Source organism: Camponotus vicinus, unplaced genomic scaffold (genome assembly GCF_025532165.1).
Source record: "Camponotus vicinus isolate PSW18456_S1 unplaced genomic scaffold, iyCamVici1.0 SCAF_11, whole genome shotgun sequence".
Lineage (NCBI taxonomy): Eukaryota > Metazoa > Arthropoda > Insecta > Hymenoptera > Formicidae > Camponotus > Camponotus vicinus.
In genome coordinates this window covers 15,387,657-15,403,985 of record NW_028141947.1, presented here as the reverse complement: position 1 = coordinate 15,403,985, position 16,329 = coordinate 15,387,657, and the positions used below count along the sequence as shown (strand labels likewise).

Below are 16,329 nucleotides of genomic sequence, written 5' to 3'. Positions count from 1 at the left end.
TTTAATTAATAATTTTACAATTCTTAATTATTTAGAACTAATTTTAATATTTAGACATAGAAAGAATAATAAATACGTCTTTAAGTAATATATTAGAAAAATCGTGATTTTATAGAAAATTATATTACATTGTCCAAATTTCCCTATAAACAGCGTTTATTTTTAATATACTAGGCAAATAATCGTGCACGGAAAGAGGAATAATACGGCGGTTAATTAAATTACAAATTAGTTAGCTCGTATTTTGCGATAGCTACAATTCCCCGTAGTGAATCATTATATATGCATAATATGTAGATGCGAGGAAAGAGAAACCGTCTGTGATGGAAGATTGAAATATGATTATGCAATCATCGTCTCCATATAAATTTAATAATTTATTACCTCGAAATATTGAAATTGATAAATTATGCTAATCTACATTAAGTAAGCGGCGCCGAGTTGATTATTGGATATTAAAATTCATAAATTATTCTTTCGTAATTTGTTTTCTAAGAGAAATATACAATTTTGATAAAAATATTTAAACGATTTTTATGGGCAAGATGTGCACTCTTAAGTTTATGTATATTTTTAAAGCTATCTAAAATTTATCTTCTCGCTAAGATATATATATACACACAATAGATATTTTGCTTACTCGACAGTCTAATATTTTAGAGGTTTATTTAGAAAAAGTATTTTAATTTCTTACTACAGTATCAAAAGCAGAGAAATTTTAATAACTTTAACGACGCGATATGGAAATGTTTTCTGAATATTGATTATGAAATCGATGGTAAAAATAAAAAGTTGTTGCGATTATTTTTTTCGAATAATTAATAAAACTTTGAATAAAAATAAAACAATCTAATAGAGTCAAAATTTATCTCATTTTTTATTTTATCTATATTATACATAATTAGAATTATTTAATATGTACATATATATATATATATATATATATATATATATATATATACATAAGTAGAATTATTTAATAAGCATTAAATTATATAGAAAAAGATTAAATTTTTTTTGAAGGATGAGGTTGTAAGAAAAACGAAATTGTTCTTTCGCTCTCAGATTTATTTTTTATCGGAAATGCAATTGAGATCATTACAGCATTTGTTTTATTAAACAATCAATTTAATAGGGCAAGATTTGTGCGTGTTGTTTAAATAAATTTATTAAAATTAAATTTAGATTTATCAGTTCTAAAGATACTTAGATTATTTAATTTTTTTTATAATACACAAACTTTTTTAATTTTTGTAATTTAACTTACATGACAAATATAATATCGTATTTCCATTATTATTTATATTCCATAAATATTATATGGAAATTTCTTATTTTCTATGATACATATATGTAAATAATAATCCAAAAACAAAAAGCTATCGCGTTCTAGAACTTTTTGTTGTAAAAAGAAGTAGCTACAAATATTTGTTAAATTTTGCATTGTCAAAATTATCGATTATATTAAATCAGCCAGCAAGGATTCACTGGATATAAAACTAATCATTTTTAGATTCGATGTGCAAATAATTATTGCAAATCGTTCGTTGGTAGTGCGGGAGAGATGGGAATACCAAACGGCGCGATTATCATGTATGTAAAAATGTATTTGCGATTTACATATAGGAATATATTAATGCAACACGATACACACACGCATGTTTCGTCAGAATTGATGCACGTTTTCGTAACGCTTTTGCAACATACCGTACTTACACGTCACTTATTATCTAAGCGTAGTAGTAGTGACTTATGTTAGTATCAACCTTTCGATTTGTAAAACAAACACGTCTACGAAGCTAGCGTCTTAGCTATTATTTCTCGTCCCTTTTTCCTTCTCTATGTTGTAATAATATTTATGACTGACTCATGTGATGATTTTATAAAATTAGCGCTCCTATTCTCTGCATTTCTGAATAAATGACGAATAATGCGATATGAAAGAAAGATAACTAGAGGAAATATTTTTTAATCAACCTTGATATTTTTCTTAGCAGATGACAAGTTGATGAACAGTTAGGGAAATTGTATAATCACTTTTTCGTGTGCATTTACGTGTGTTTGTATCATACAATTCATTATATACATATGCGAGCGTTTAATTAACTAAAATTGTAAAATAACGTGAACATAAATGTTTTTACTTTACAATATTGATAGAAAATATATACATGTTAATTAAAAAGAAAGACATTATCTCAGTACTGGATGTTAGAATTGCGAGTGTGTTTTGCAAACATTGCGGTTCAATATCTTCGTTGTTGATCGAACATAATAATTTTGAGTAACTCAAGTATACTTTTTGTACATTTTTAAACTATAAATTATAAAAATTCAAGCCAATGTTTAAAAAAAAAATCATAGATTAGATATAAGTAAGATATTTGACTAAAATTCTACGTTATTAAAAAGTATTTAATCGTTAAAAATGCTTCTCTATTAGTTGTGAAAGACTTAAACATTATCGAAGTGCAACGGTTGCAGTCTACGTAATTAAAACTTAACGACTTAAAGTGATAATCTTATTTACCATATTTTAACTGTACAAAGTTCATAAGCAACACAACACTAGAATATCCCGTCTAGCATAAAATGTCTATGTTTATAATTATTATTTTTATAGTCTCTTTTTATATATTAAAAATAATATATTAGTACACTGAAACTCTAGTTCCAATGTGAATAATAAACATTTCCGAAAAAAAGAAAAGAGAAGAAAAGAAGAGAGAGGGAAAATGTGTAAAAAGAAAAGAAAATATTATACACACACAAATACACAACATATTTTTCTCTTATTTCTACCGTCAGAGAAGAATATTGATCATTAGTTCTTAAAGTTATACGCCCGCGTTTACAGATCAACATCGCGAATATGAAATCATAATCACCTATTATAAATTGCTCCTTATCAGATTCGCAACTCGAATACTTGGACTATAACAATTTCGTGTGATCAACAATGTGTGTACATCTCATATCGATATTCTTTTTCTTAATTTGAGGGTCACAGTCTTGAAAGTTTTTTCGCGATGAACGTGTCGTACCAAAACGGTACGGAAAATCTTCGTGGAGTTTAAATGCTTGCTCCTTCGAACACTTATAGAGATCAGTCTTGTGTAGAGTCCGCGATCGGTCGAAGTCTATTTCGCGTGTCTATTAATCATAATTTTTTATAGAATATTTTCTTGATAGCCTCCTTCCTTTCTGACGACACGAGAGCTAGAGGTGTCTTTCCTTGTCGATTCTGTATATTGGTCTGACCACCGGCTTGTATCAGGAGTCGGCAAACTTCCTTCTGCTTCTCCAAAGGCACGGCATTCGAAACTGCTGCGGCCATGTGTAGTGGCGTGTTGCATATGTAATTGCTCTCGTTTACGATCCTCAAAGTGGCCTTGCATAGTAACACCTGTTGAAAATGAGAAAAATCTAAGTGTAATTCGCGAAAAATGTAACGATATATCGCGTATCACTCATGATACAAAAATTCAATCTCTCCCCGAATCGAAAATGTGGCGCAAGTTTGTGACCAAATTCTAAGTAAATAATTCATATTAAAAATTCCGTCTCATATTTTCTAGTTTCTAGAATCTATTTTTAAAAAATTTGATTTTTAAAAGTATTTTAAAAAAAGGCATTTTGTTTTTAAATATTATTTTATTTTGAAAAATATTTAAAATATCCTTCTAAATCCCTTTTTATTGTGATTTTTAAAATCAATAATTGGTTTTAGAATCTCTGAGTGCACTATTTATAAATTAAGAAAATTATGTTAATTATTAATATAAGTAAATTTTAAATGTATGAATTTATTGTTAATAAATGCCTTTTATATATGAGAGAAATAAAAAATGATGCTTTCGATAGATACATTTTTCTCTCAAGCAAGAAGCAATTATTGTATGTACGTTAAATGCGACAGAAGAAAAAGCGTGAGATCACTAAATTGATTTTTTATTAACGCCTGAAACAACGCGGTATTGTTTTATAATTATTAAATACAACAATCCACTATCGGACTTAATGGACTTTATCATGAGGCTTATCACGAGCGTTTAGATGAATGAGAATGAAAAGATTACTTTTTTCTCTTTCTATATATATATTTCTAATTGATTGATGTTTTCCTCTAGTCAAACATGAAAAAAAATTGAGAATGAATAATATCTCATTTGAGTACATTATAAGTGAGCAATCATATAGAATGCTTTAGAAATCGTATATTGTTTCTATCTAACTACAGAGGGCTCGCAAAATCGCCTTTAGTAACTTTAAGTTTGTCAAGATTAAACATTTTAACTACAATTAAGCTGCAAAATAATTCATGTTAAAATAAAGTTCGCTTGAAATCAGTTGTAAGATAATTCATTTACGCTCGTCAGAAAATCAATGGGGGAAACTCTCGCAATTTTCAAAGTTTCAAGATTGTTCAGAAACTTTAGTCTCCTTCCATCGAAACAATTCGCTATAAGAAAATCGCGGAAGACTTTACATCGATAGTTGAAGACAGTTTCTTCGTAATTCCAATGAGCGATGTATTGCAATAATGCAATAGCCTGCGATACGTGGCAACGATTTCGCGAATAATTGACGCAGGAATTCTGCGGAGGGAAATCCTCCTCAGACGAAGATTACCTTTACGAGCGCTGGATCGCAACTCAACGAGGCCGCCATATGTAAAGCGGTGTCGCCGCATTTGCTATCTTTGGCCTTGAGATCCGCGCCGTTTTCCAGCAGCAGACGCGTCGTGATCAAGGACTTGACACCCCGTCCGATAGGATCGTGCGATTCGACCGCTATGTGAAGAGCGGTTTTACCTGGAACGATACACAAACACGTGTTCTCACCCCACTTATCTCAGATCGGCAATCTCAATCTTTTTTTAATCCTGTTCTATGCATAACTAACCATCGTAATTGCAGTGAGAGAGATTAAAAACAGAATTGCCTTCAGGCGTTTTTAACGATAATAATTCCGCCAGAACCTCCCCGTGAGAATCGCCTCGCGCCACGACATTATGTATTAGCGTGTCACCCTAAAATGAAAACACGATGATAGTATCAGGAAAATTGCATAAAATTATCTTTAAAACTACGTCATTCGTTTAATTACGTCCATTCCTTTTTTCAAGTTGCAATCGCAATTATCTAGTTAATCGTAAATAATTAGTCATTTGAGAATATATTTAGAAATAATCGTGCTATTATTATTTCAGCGATAAGAAGTGTTTCCGTAATAGAAATCGTTTTTCATGTACAAACAAATTCATCCTAATGTAATAACCCTCGATTAAAACCAGAAGAATCGTATATATGTATGTGCGATTAATAAATTAGAGTTGTACAAGATATTAAGTCTAAATATTTTAGGCCCGGTTGCACCAACATTATTTTAGCTTTAAGCGAAACTTAAATATATGTCTGTCTTTATTTATCTAGAAAGAAAGATAAAGATAGACATATATTTAAGTCTCGCTTAAAGCTAAAATAACGTTAGTGCAATTGGGTCTTAGTCTTAATATTGTTTTATCTTGTCTCGAAATTTAAGACAAGATCAAGATAAGATTTTTAATTAGTTATCAAAACAATCAAGTCTTGTCAAGATAATTCGTTTTTTAAAAAAGTTAAAATATGTATATTTATAAATTATATGCAAAAAAAAACACATCACATGATATACGAACTAAAAAAATTTTATTTAGTAAATAAATATTAATATAAATTTATATTAACAAATTTAAAAATAATTAATACAATAAATGAAATAAATGTAATGTATTTTTTACAATTATTTAGCTATTTTAAAACCTTGCATACAGCACATATACGTGGTTTTCTGATTGTGTACATATAAGTCGCGTCTAACTATGCAACTTTTCGGAAAGACAACAAATATATATATATATATATATATATATATATATATATATATATATTGTGTTTTAGGAAGTAAACGAATGACATAAATAGTATAATAATTATCTTAAATTTTAGAAGGAGATATTATGTTATATATATTTTAAATAATCGTTTAGTGTAAAAATTGTTAATAAAATCAAGACAAGACAATACAAAATGAAATTTTTACTATAAAGATTCACTCAAGGCTAAAACAAGATTCAAGTTTTTGAAAATTTTCAAATATCAATATTTTTACGAATATTGTCTTGTTTTGAATCTTGTGGAGTCCTATAACAAACTACAAAAAAAATCACGAGTCTCGCCTATAATAAGGAATCAGATATATATGAGAAAACTCACATGTATGTGGCATAATCTTTGATTAATATCAATCCCCTTCTGCAGCATCTTGGCGGCTAGATATCCACTGACATACGGCATTTCCGGGCAATTCATAACGGCCAAGTATAAAGCGTCCTCGCCGCGATTGTTCATCATCGATAGGGCGCCCGGTATGTTGTCCAATCTTTCAACCAACGGTGCCAGATAAGCTTTCTTCTCCGTCAATTCTTCCGGATTGCCCACCAGGCACATCAATGGCCTATTATATAATACACATATAACGACATGAAGTCGATGATGATGAGTTAAAGACTAGTAATTAAATAGAGGCGATTTTGAAAACAAACCGATGTGATCCACAGATTTTTTTATTTAGAACATCTCAAATTTTTTTAATTAAAAAGTAAATTAATAGAAAGTATTTTAATTAAGCACGCAGCATATATATATAATTTTTAGTGACTTTTTGTGATGGATTTTTATTTAAGCTAATAAAAATTATTATTCTAATTTTTTCCTTATCAACAATAAAAATTTTAAATACGGCTTAAATAAAAAATCCATTGCATGTCACTAAAAATCAGATTAAAAGTAAAAGAAAAATGTTGAACTTGGTTAATTAAATTTTGCATTTAAACGACAGAGTTTATTCTTTTTTATTAATTGCATAAAAATAATATGTTCGATGATATCAATCGATATATGTATTTAAATACATATATAAGACGCATGTATTTTTTTTTACACACGTACGCTTTGTTCGTACACTTACATATAAAATGAAACGAGTCACTTACGTATCGCCATCCTCATCCGCGGCCGCTAGTTCCTCTACGGACTTCTTCAAGAGATTACTCATGGCTCTTTCTACTTCCTTAGGATCCAATCCTTTCTTTAATCTCTCACTCGCTTCTACGGATGGCAAGTTTAACGAAGGCCACGGTAATATGCCTCGATTCGAGTTTCTGTCGCAACAGACCGGGTCGTTAACCACACATGTTATCATATCATATTCATGCGAAAGCCATGATAATTATATATTTTAACAGCGATATAAAAATTATAGCTTTCGTACAAATTAAAATCGAAAAATTAATCAAAAATATATTTATGTAACACGAGAATTCAGAGATTATTACTTGCGATTTACGAATTAGTCTCTACATTTTTCAATGCCCTCAAAAATATTATCAGAGAATTTAAGTAGTTAATCCATCGTAAAAAAAAACTTTTTCGTTATCGTATGTTTTATTGCGATTGCGCTACTAATTTTGATTTTATAACTTGTCGCAAATATGGAATATAATATTTTTTGCACTGCATAGCACTGGATAATAATACACAATGAAGATGCACTTAGAAGAACACAGAGCACATTTTGGAGCACATCTTGATCATCTCCGAAGAAGAGAAAAGAGGCTTTTTATTTGTAATAGAATTATTTTGTTTAGCTTACCTCTGCGGACGACTGGATGTAAATGAGGAGAAGACCATCGTCGGTATCTGATAGTCATTGGATACAAATGTCGACGATGCCTGATTGTATCTTTTCTCTCCGTTGGATATGGCACGTGGCATCGCGTAGTTCTCCCGAGACACTCCGTTCGGCTCGGGCATCTTCACGGGCCTCTCGTTATCAGTTAAAGCGATATTGTGCAAGGTATACGTCGACACATCGACCTGAGGGTTCTTTACGCTCGTCTCGAAATATCTCTGTTCCAGACCAGTAGCCGCTTGGCCGTTAACTGTGCAATTCACAAGCGTGCCTCCACTAGTGTTTTGCCTGTTCGTGTAAACCGACATGAGGTTGCCGATGGGGTTGGCTTGGCTGTTAAGTACATCCAAGCAGATGGGCTTCTCGCTCTTTCGCGCATCGCTCGTCACAGGACAATTGTACTCCAGGTTGTTCTCCAACGTTCCTCGCATCGGGGGAACGCATTGATCGTTGTAGCTCGACGAGAAACACGGGACGTTGGAGGCGACCTGCAGTTCCTTCAGCGACTCCTTGCGTTGCTTGACCTCCTCTATAACCTGCTCGACGAATTGCAGCTCGTGCAGCAACGAGCAGTCGATGGTATCACTGCTGTTGACGATGGTTTCTGAGGAATCGTAGGTGCCCTTCCAACCGGACAGCGTCTCGTCGAGTTGTTCCTGGAGTTGACGATTCAGGGGTGTCTGATAATTCAACGGGCTGGATACGTCGCTGTAGGATTGATTAGACGACGAGGACGAGGAGGATGGTAAAGCTCGATAAGTTGACGCAATCTAAACGAAAAAATTCCGATTCCGATTAATCGAAATCACCTGCCATCGGATTCACTTCACGCTTATCTATCACGGTGAAATATGATGAATGTCCGCGACATAAATTCGTACAAATTGTCAGATAGTTATTTTACGAGACTCTGTGAAATAGATGATAAAAGGTGTTTTATAGACGGAACGACACAACGCATCGGTCACGAAGTCAATTTTAAATATTCAAACTTCGTTTATTACGCTTCTTCTTTCCCACATTTAAATTTTGTTTATTACACTTTTTCTTTCTCACATAATAAACTTAGTACCTAATAATAGAATCTTTTGAATTAAGAAATAATTTTACGAAGAGCCATAAAAACATACGTCTGAAAAAATGTCATTATTACAGGCATCAAATACTTAATCAGATGAGCACAAATATATAAGGAACGGAAGAGAAATTGTACAGATAACATCGCAAAAGATATAGTCGGTTGAATGTATAATAAAAATATCGTCTACAAAAATTGTCTACAAAAGTCGCACCAGATTTTAGTCAGTCTAGAGATAAATCGCGCCTTGCTCGATATCGATCTATCACGAATAAATTTAAAATCTATAAAAGAGATTCCATTCGAGTTTATTCCGCTCGATCGAGATCGTTACTTGAAACGCGGCGATCGTTATTTAATATCAAATTCTCGCCGAATTCAGCCGCTCTCCTTCCCGTGAAAAGCTTCATTATGCGCCGCGGCCTTACTTATTCCTTTGCTGTTTATGCGCGCGTCGCTCTTCATGCATTTATGCGAATTATCGCGCCGGGCTTACCTGCGGTGAACCGAGCGGGCTGCCAATGACGTTGACGTGCATCTGCGGCGACTCCAAGTTGGTGGCCGATCCGGGCGACTGGGCGCGACTCGACGCCCGACTGTTCGACCTCGAGACGACGTAGTTGTGGCTGCTCGCCGGGGAATCGGACCAGGTTTTCGTGCTTCTCGGCGAAGGGATCGAGTGGCTACCGGCGTCTGAGAGTATCGCCGCTTGGAAACCGTCGCGCGACAGGATGTCCATCAAGGACTCCTCTCCCGGCTCGTTGACGATTATGGAGGGAAGTGTCGCGGTCTGAAACAAGATAAATCCTCGTTTAACTAAGCAAAAGTACTTGGGAAATCTTTCTGCGAAGCATTATGTTTTATTCCGATACTATTTAATTTTAGCCGCGTGTAATTTATGCTTTCCTTCATCGATCGATTAAATAATTACATAATTGCACGATTGATTTGCATAAGGCAAGAATCTTTATAATTTTTAATATATTTTTTTTTTTCGTTTCAAGTCGTTAAAAATTTTTGTTTGCCTAAAGAAAAATTGATAGAGTCAAAAATAATAATATGTGACATGATTAATTTATTACAATCAAATGTGACATTTGCAGATTAATCAGTTTAATTTGTTTTTTACGTGATATTAAATCGCAAGTGATTATCAAAATATTTCGCATATTAATTTAAAAATATATATAAACATAAGTAATTCTTTGCTTTTGACGACTTGTATATAATTTTATCGGGAAGAAAAAATGCGCCTCAATATTTGAACTCTCATGACGTAACGATGACCTTACGAGTACACAATCTTGTAGGAACGTTATCGTACGTCGTAATACTACATAGTCTCAATGACAATTTAATAGACTTACGTCATCGCTAGGATGTCCGCTGTGAAAGATATCGCCGCCATTCTCTCCAGTCCAGCCAGAGTCCAGCGTCAGACCGACTATCGCTCCAATCGACGATTGATTATTTCGATAATTCGAGTTCGATAGTTGATCCAAACAGGGATTCAGTTTCTCGCTGTAATCCTTGTTCCTCAAAATCTGTTCGGCGGTCTTATCGTAGTCCACGTGAGCTACTACGTCCACGCTGTCGTTGACACGTGACAGAGAGCTCACCATGGAATAGGGATGACCAGTCCGTATGGTCTGGAAATCGGGCTTGATCGGTCCCCGTGCGATCAGATCGGAGTCATGCTTCTGTCGTCGCTCTTGCTCGGCTTCCGAATCGTCGTCCTTGTTGGAATTTCGATCGTCCAGAGAGAGACGTGGTTCCTCGTCGCGGAAGTTGAGGGGTAGGCAATACTCATTGTCGTCGACCGTGACGTTGTCGTCCTCGTTATTGTTTTCGTCTTCGTTATCGGAGTGACAGCTCGCTCGCGATTTGCAGGTATCCCAATACTCCTCATTGTCCACATTGTTCTCGTTGCTAACGCGACACGTCCTATCGACGTTCTCATTGGCGTTCTTCTTGTTGTCATCGTTCTTGTTCTCGTTGGACCCGAAATGTAAATTTTGGATTTTCTCGATTATATTTTCGAAATTGTTCAATTTCTCGCGAAAGTTATCCTCGAGATCGAAGCTCTTGCCCACGTCCGCGCTCGACGTGTCCGGGCTGGTCGACATATCTTCGGCTGATCCGTAACCTTCTTCCAGAGAGCTTATGGATGAACAGTCCGGAATCGAGACGCGTTGCAATGGACACTCCTCGATTCGGATCAGCGTGACATGGTCAGGATTCGCCTTGTTAGGTGTAGCCTGGGTTTTTCCTAATTTTGCGCAGTCTTGATTAGGGACCTTCATGTTTCCTGGTTAATTAATATCCCTTCAAGTTTGTGAATCTGAAAAAAATCAATTCCACAGATCATAGCATAAAAATAATTCCATTAAATTAATTAACATTCTTTTTTTTACGAATGTATTATTAATTATAAAAGTCATATTTATTGCTGTTTGTTAAAGATTATATTTATTTATATAATATTTTTATTACGTCTAATTTTTTTTATTCATCTTTCTAGTCACAGAAATTATTTCTAATCAATGAAATAAAATATTTAGGTTATTTTAAAATTGCTTAAATAATATCATCTAAATCAATCAAAAAATGTTATCATAAAAAACATTCATATTTTATTATAGGAAACAATACGATGCACAATATGATTTTTACGTCTTAACGCTTAAATGTTGTAGATATCACATCGTATTATTCGGCAAGAATTAATAATAAACATATAGCAATAAAGATTTTTTGAGAGATTTTTCAAAAGATGAAGTCTAATCGTATCCTTTCAAAAGCGCGTCGGTTTTTGCATAGAAGCAATTTTTATTCTTTCGCGTTATAATTATACATATGTAGATAAATACTGTTTTTTTCTTTTTTTCTGACCATTTCCGGTCACTGCGATCATCGCAAAAGTGTTTGTCGAGCAACTACTTAACGCTATTAGTAAATATGAAAGCTTTCCGTTATGATATCTGGGACTATGTTTTATATTATTTGACAGCTTTTTATCATTCGATAATATTCGTTCATTAACATCGCACATCATATGTTCGATGCGAAAGAAATATACAACGCGTAATATATACACTCTTGCATAAATTTTTAGCAGATTAAAAAGAAACTTATATATAAGCGATAGTTAAAAACAATGATTATTGATGAAAAAAATGTGCATGGGGAATCTTGCAACATCACGCATGAAGTTCAATTGCATTTTAAATAGAATTCGTAAAAAATTTCACGATAACCTATGTTCCCGAGACAATAAAGCTCGTATTATCATTTAACAGTCGATTGCCATATGGATGAACGATGCTCATTAAATACGTAATAAGACTTTTATTAATTTCAATCATTACAACTAACAATATGCGACACTACAAATTCTCAAATTATTTTAAGACTTGTATTATTATATAAATAGTTTTATGTTATAATAGTTTATATTATAAAACTATTTTAAAACTTTTACTTCTGTGAAATACAGAATTTTTGAAAAACAATAAAAATATTAAACATAATATCAGCTATTTTATTATAAAATATATGAAATGAAAAAATATATAAACAGCTTTTAAATAACTCGGTACAATTTGTATCTTTTCGTTGATAACTCAATTCGTTTGGCTTCCGCTATTCATCACGGTAATATAACGATAACTTTGATCGAAGTTTAGAAGGCCATCGGATCCCCGGATGCCCGGATAATTGATTGACAATTTTTTCAATAAAACTGAACCCTTACACCTGTGAGTTAAAGAGCTGTTTATATAAAATATAATACGCTTAGAAAAAAAACAAATAATGACGATATCAAAATTTAAATAACGTAATTTAAATAAGCGTATAAGGTAATAAATATTAGAATCATAAATTCTTTTCTTCTAATTCGGAATTCTAAATTTCACCAACAAAACTTTGTTTAAAAAATCTGACATCTTTTGTTTTTCGAGTCACGCTTCAAGAATTCTATTGAAAAATATTATAATTGTTAAATCTCAATCTCTCTCCTGATTAAAATAAAAAAAGTTATCTTTTTGGGAAAAATCCCTTTTTGGGAAATATTGGATCATTTAATCTTTATATGAAAAACATTGATATATAAAATAAAATAATTAATCGATTAAAATATAAAATAAATAAAAAATAGGAACAAAATTTGAGTAAATTAGAGCGTAAATTGGTTCCCTATTCTTTTTGGCAGAATATTTTTGACGTGTGTTTTTTGCATCTATAAGAATGAATATGTGATCAAAAACAAGATATGCGCGCGATCGTTAGAAAATTGCTAGAAACTTCCAAGAAATAGATATTAATTTGATGTCGACAAGAATATTAATTCTCGTCTACATCGACACACGACTATCACGCAACTCGCACACGCATAACACTCGCAAATGTATAAAATTATACTGCATAACAAAGTTTTTATTGTACAAGTGCAATGAAGTCTCTCTCTTTCTCTTTCTCTCTCTCTCTCTCTTTGTCACGATAAAAAATGTTATAACGCTTCAAATCTATTTGCTTCTCTTTCTTTTTCTCATCAATGATTATAGAGCGATAAATGATGGATAATAAAGTGTTTTTCAAAAATAAAACTTCAGAGACGCAAATAGATAAGAAAATCTTATTCTTTGATATCTTATAATTTTAGTCTTTAAAGACACGTAATCTCATGAAAACCGATATTTCAACTCGAGAATTTATTTTAATATTTTTATTCAAGAGAGTTTATTGGCTGAATATATATAAAAGTTAAAAAATTAGATTCTCTCTAGACTTTCTCTCACTATAACGGCTTTTTAGTCCGGATAAATTAATTAAGTTACGCTTTACATTAGAATTTTTTTTCAAGAATTTTTTTTCAAGAAATTACAAATGATAAAATAAAAATTAATATTTATTGATACAATAGAAACCTATTTTATAGAAAAACTTTTCTTTCATTCGTAGACCGGTGCAATATCTTTTATCCCAATTTTCAATGCACATGTAAGGAAAGAAAGAACGAAAAAATTGGGAAAAACGATTGTTGTGGATTGTTTCTTCTAAATTTGGTATATAAAAAAAATCTCAAAACTTTGCGAAACTCTTGTCTCTATTCATGAATCTTTATTCGAGAAAACAATGTTTACGTAATTATTCAAATGAGGCTCTTGCGCGATTCGAGCTACTTCTCGCAAAAATCGACCTGTATCTATTGGTGGATATTAAAGAGCTCGTTAAAAAGAAAGCGAAATATTGCCTCACGTAGTGTCGTAATAACGTAACAGGTTAATTAATTACCACGGGCGTCTCCTTGGGACGTCGAATCGATGGCGTCGCAACTGGACAGGTTTTTGACGATACCGTTGAAACTCGCTCTCGAAAAAGCGCGAATCGCTTGTCAAAGTAACGCGCATTTCACGCGCGGCCTTCGCACTCGCGAAAGAGACAAGCGCCGAAAGTCCGCGCCGGTTTCTGCGCCGATCTCGAACCCGCGATCTCTTTATCGCACGGCACGCGATATTTCACATTCCGGGCGTCGCTCTCGTATCTTCGTCTCCGCTCATCGCTCCCAAATTGTTCCGTTTTCACCCTGGAACTCGAGCTTCTTTCTCTCTCACGATCGGTCTCGACGATCTCGTTGCGTCTCGTAAAATCTAATTTAGGATGCGTAGAGCGTAGAGCGAATGTCTACGCGTACATTTCAATTTTTTTCGAGAAACACACACACACACGTATACATATATTTTCTTTTGCGCTCCGTGAAAGTGCATTTAATTCGATTTCCGATTCGATTTTCTCTTGGCACCTCGAACGACGCGAGAATCGAGCCCATCCGAGACCTCGTCGAGGAGAAGAAGAGACCCGCTTGTGATTCTGCGAGCGATCCGGTGCACACTTACGTACGTACGCACGCACGCACGGCCGCACGCCCGCGCGCATGCGCGCGGCAACAGTCGAAAACACCCGCGCGTGCTCTCCCCAGCCTGTCAGTCGGATTACGCGTGTACGCCGACGACCTTCGGCGCTCGAGCCGAAACGCTCCGCAATATAATCGAGCGAGACACACTCGGAATCCTTATCTCGCGTCCGTGACTCCTGTCGAATCGGGGACGGGGCACCGCCAACGGTATCTCCGACTCTCTCGCTCCCTCGGCTTCGTCGCAAACGTCAGAAGCCCCCGAGGCAGACACCCCGAGGAAATCGCTGCTCCTCTCTCTCTGGAATTTCCACGTCCGCTCCCACGTCCCTGCCTATTCTAATCGCGCGCGTATTTCCCGACGCGCACCGCCAAGGCCGCGCGGATTCGCGAGACAGATCTGTCCCCCACCCTCCTCGACGACGACGACGACGACGACGACGATGACACTCCCGCGCTACGCAAAACGTGCCGATCCGAAGCGATACGCGCGCGCGACTGCTGGACTGCTGGCTACTCATTGACGCGTGCCGACGACCCACCGACGCGTCATAATCGCATTCTTCCCAGTAACGTAGCTAGCTCGGAGCAACACGAGTCTAAAAGAGAGAAAGAATGATTTTTTTTTTTTGAAAAATCAAACACAAAATCCGTCAAAAATTTACTCGATGAAAATAAACGCGGTTCTTTTTTTTTTTTTGTTAAAGCTCTCGAGAAACGTCAGATCGACATTACAATTGACCAACATTCACTTCGACTCTGAACTTTTCCTTTCTTTTCTCACTGGCTGATACAAACAACACCATTTTTGTTCCTTATCTTTTTTTTATCACTTTTGTTCTTTATCTTCTTTTATCTTTAGACTCAAGTTGAATAGGAGAAGGGAAATGCTCATTGATAAACCTCTTCCTCTGGTCTATTTCCGGTTCCAATTGATCTCGCATGTTAATTGGTAATCTCTCTGATCAATTGAACTCTGAGGTCATCGAATTGATCCCATTCTCAGAAAACTTGAAATTCTATATATTTTATATCAAAACGTGAAAAAATGCAATATATATCGATTAAAATCGAAAATTTATGTTTGCCGTCTTTTGGAAAAAAACTTGTTAATGTTTGTCGTTCTCAAAGGATTAAAGAGCGTTATATGCGTCTTCCAAAAAAGATAATTGGGCATTATGGCGGCGCAAGATCGCTCTGTCAGATTGCATCGCAATAAAGTGTCGGCTCGTTATGTTAAGCAATGTTAAGCAACCATACCGTATCATTGTACGCACACACATTTATATAGTACGTACGTATCGTATCGGCGATAATTCCGTTATCGTATCTCGCAAGCCTCTTTTGTGCTATCGAGCTTTCTCGTTATGTAATTTCGAGCAAGCCGATAATATAAACTCGCGATACGTGTTTCTTTTTGTTTTTCAATATTTTAAAAGTCATTTTCTCTCTCGCTCTCTTATTTAAGTACCAATCGATCCCCTAATGCATATAAAAGTAATTCTCGTAACCGTTAAACGTTGCAGTATTTCTGGAATTTTATTACCGCTGTCGTCACTTGTTACCATATGCAAATTATTGCGAAACTATTTTTGAACAATAA

The 16,329-nt window shown here is 34.4% G+C and overlaps 1 protein-coding gene across 1 annotated transcript; it reads right to left on the bottom strand.

The window, feature by feature from the left end:
* Positions 1 to 1,586: 1,586 nt before the first annotated feature.
* LOC145961295 (uncharacterized) lies at positions 1,587 to 15,231 on the bottom strand. Its single transcript, XM_083081344.1, has 9 exons — positions 14,108 to 15,231; positions 10,180 to 11,153; positions 9,309 to 9,602; positions 7,696 to 8,504; positions 7,037 to 7,204; positions 6,258 to 6,498; positions 4,906 to 5,032; positions 4,633 to 4,814; positions 1,587 to 3,406 (listed from the first exon to the last, which is right to left on the bottom strand). The coding sequence occupies exons 2-9, from the start codon at positions 11,113 to 11,115 to the stop codon at positions 3,161 to 3,163; spliced, it is 3,003 nt and encodes a 1,000-aa protein (XP_082937470.1). The 5' UTR covers positions 11,116 to 11,153; positions 14,108 to 15,231; the 3' UTR covers positions 1,587 to 3,160.
* Between the last annotated feature and the right edge of the window lie 1,098 nt (positions 15,232 to 16,329).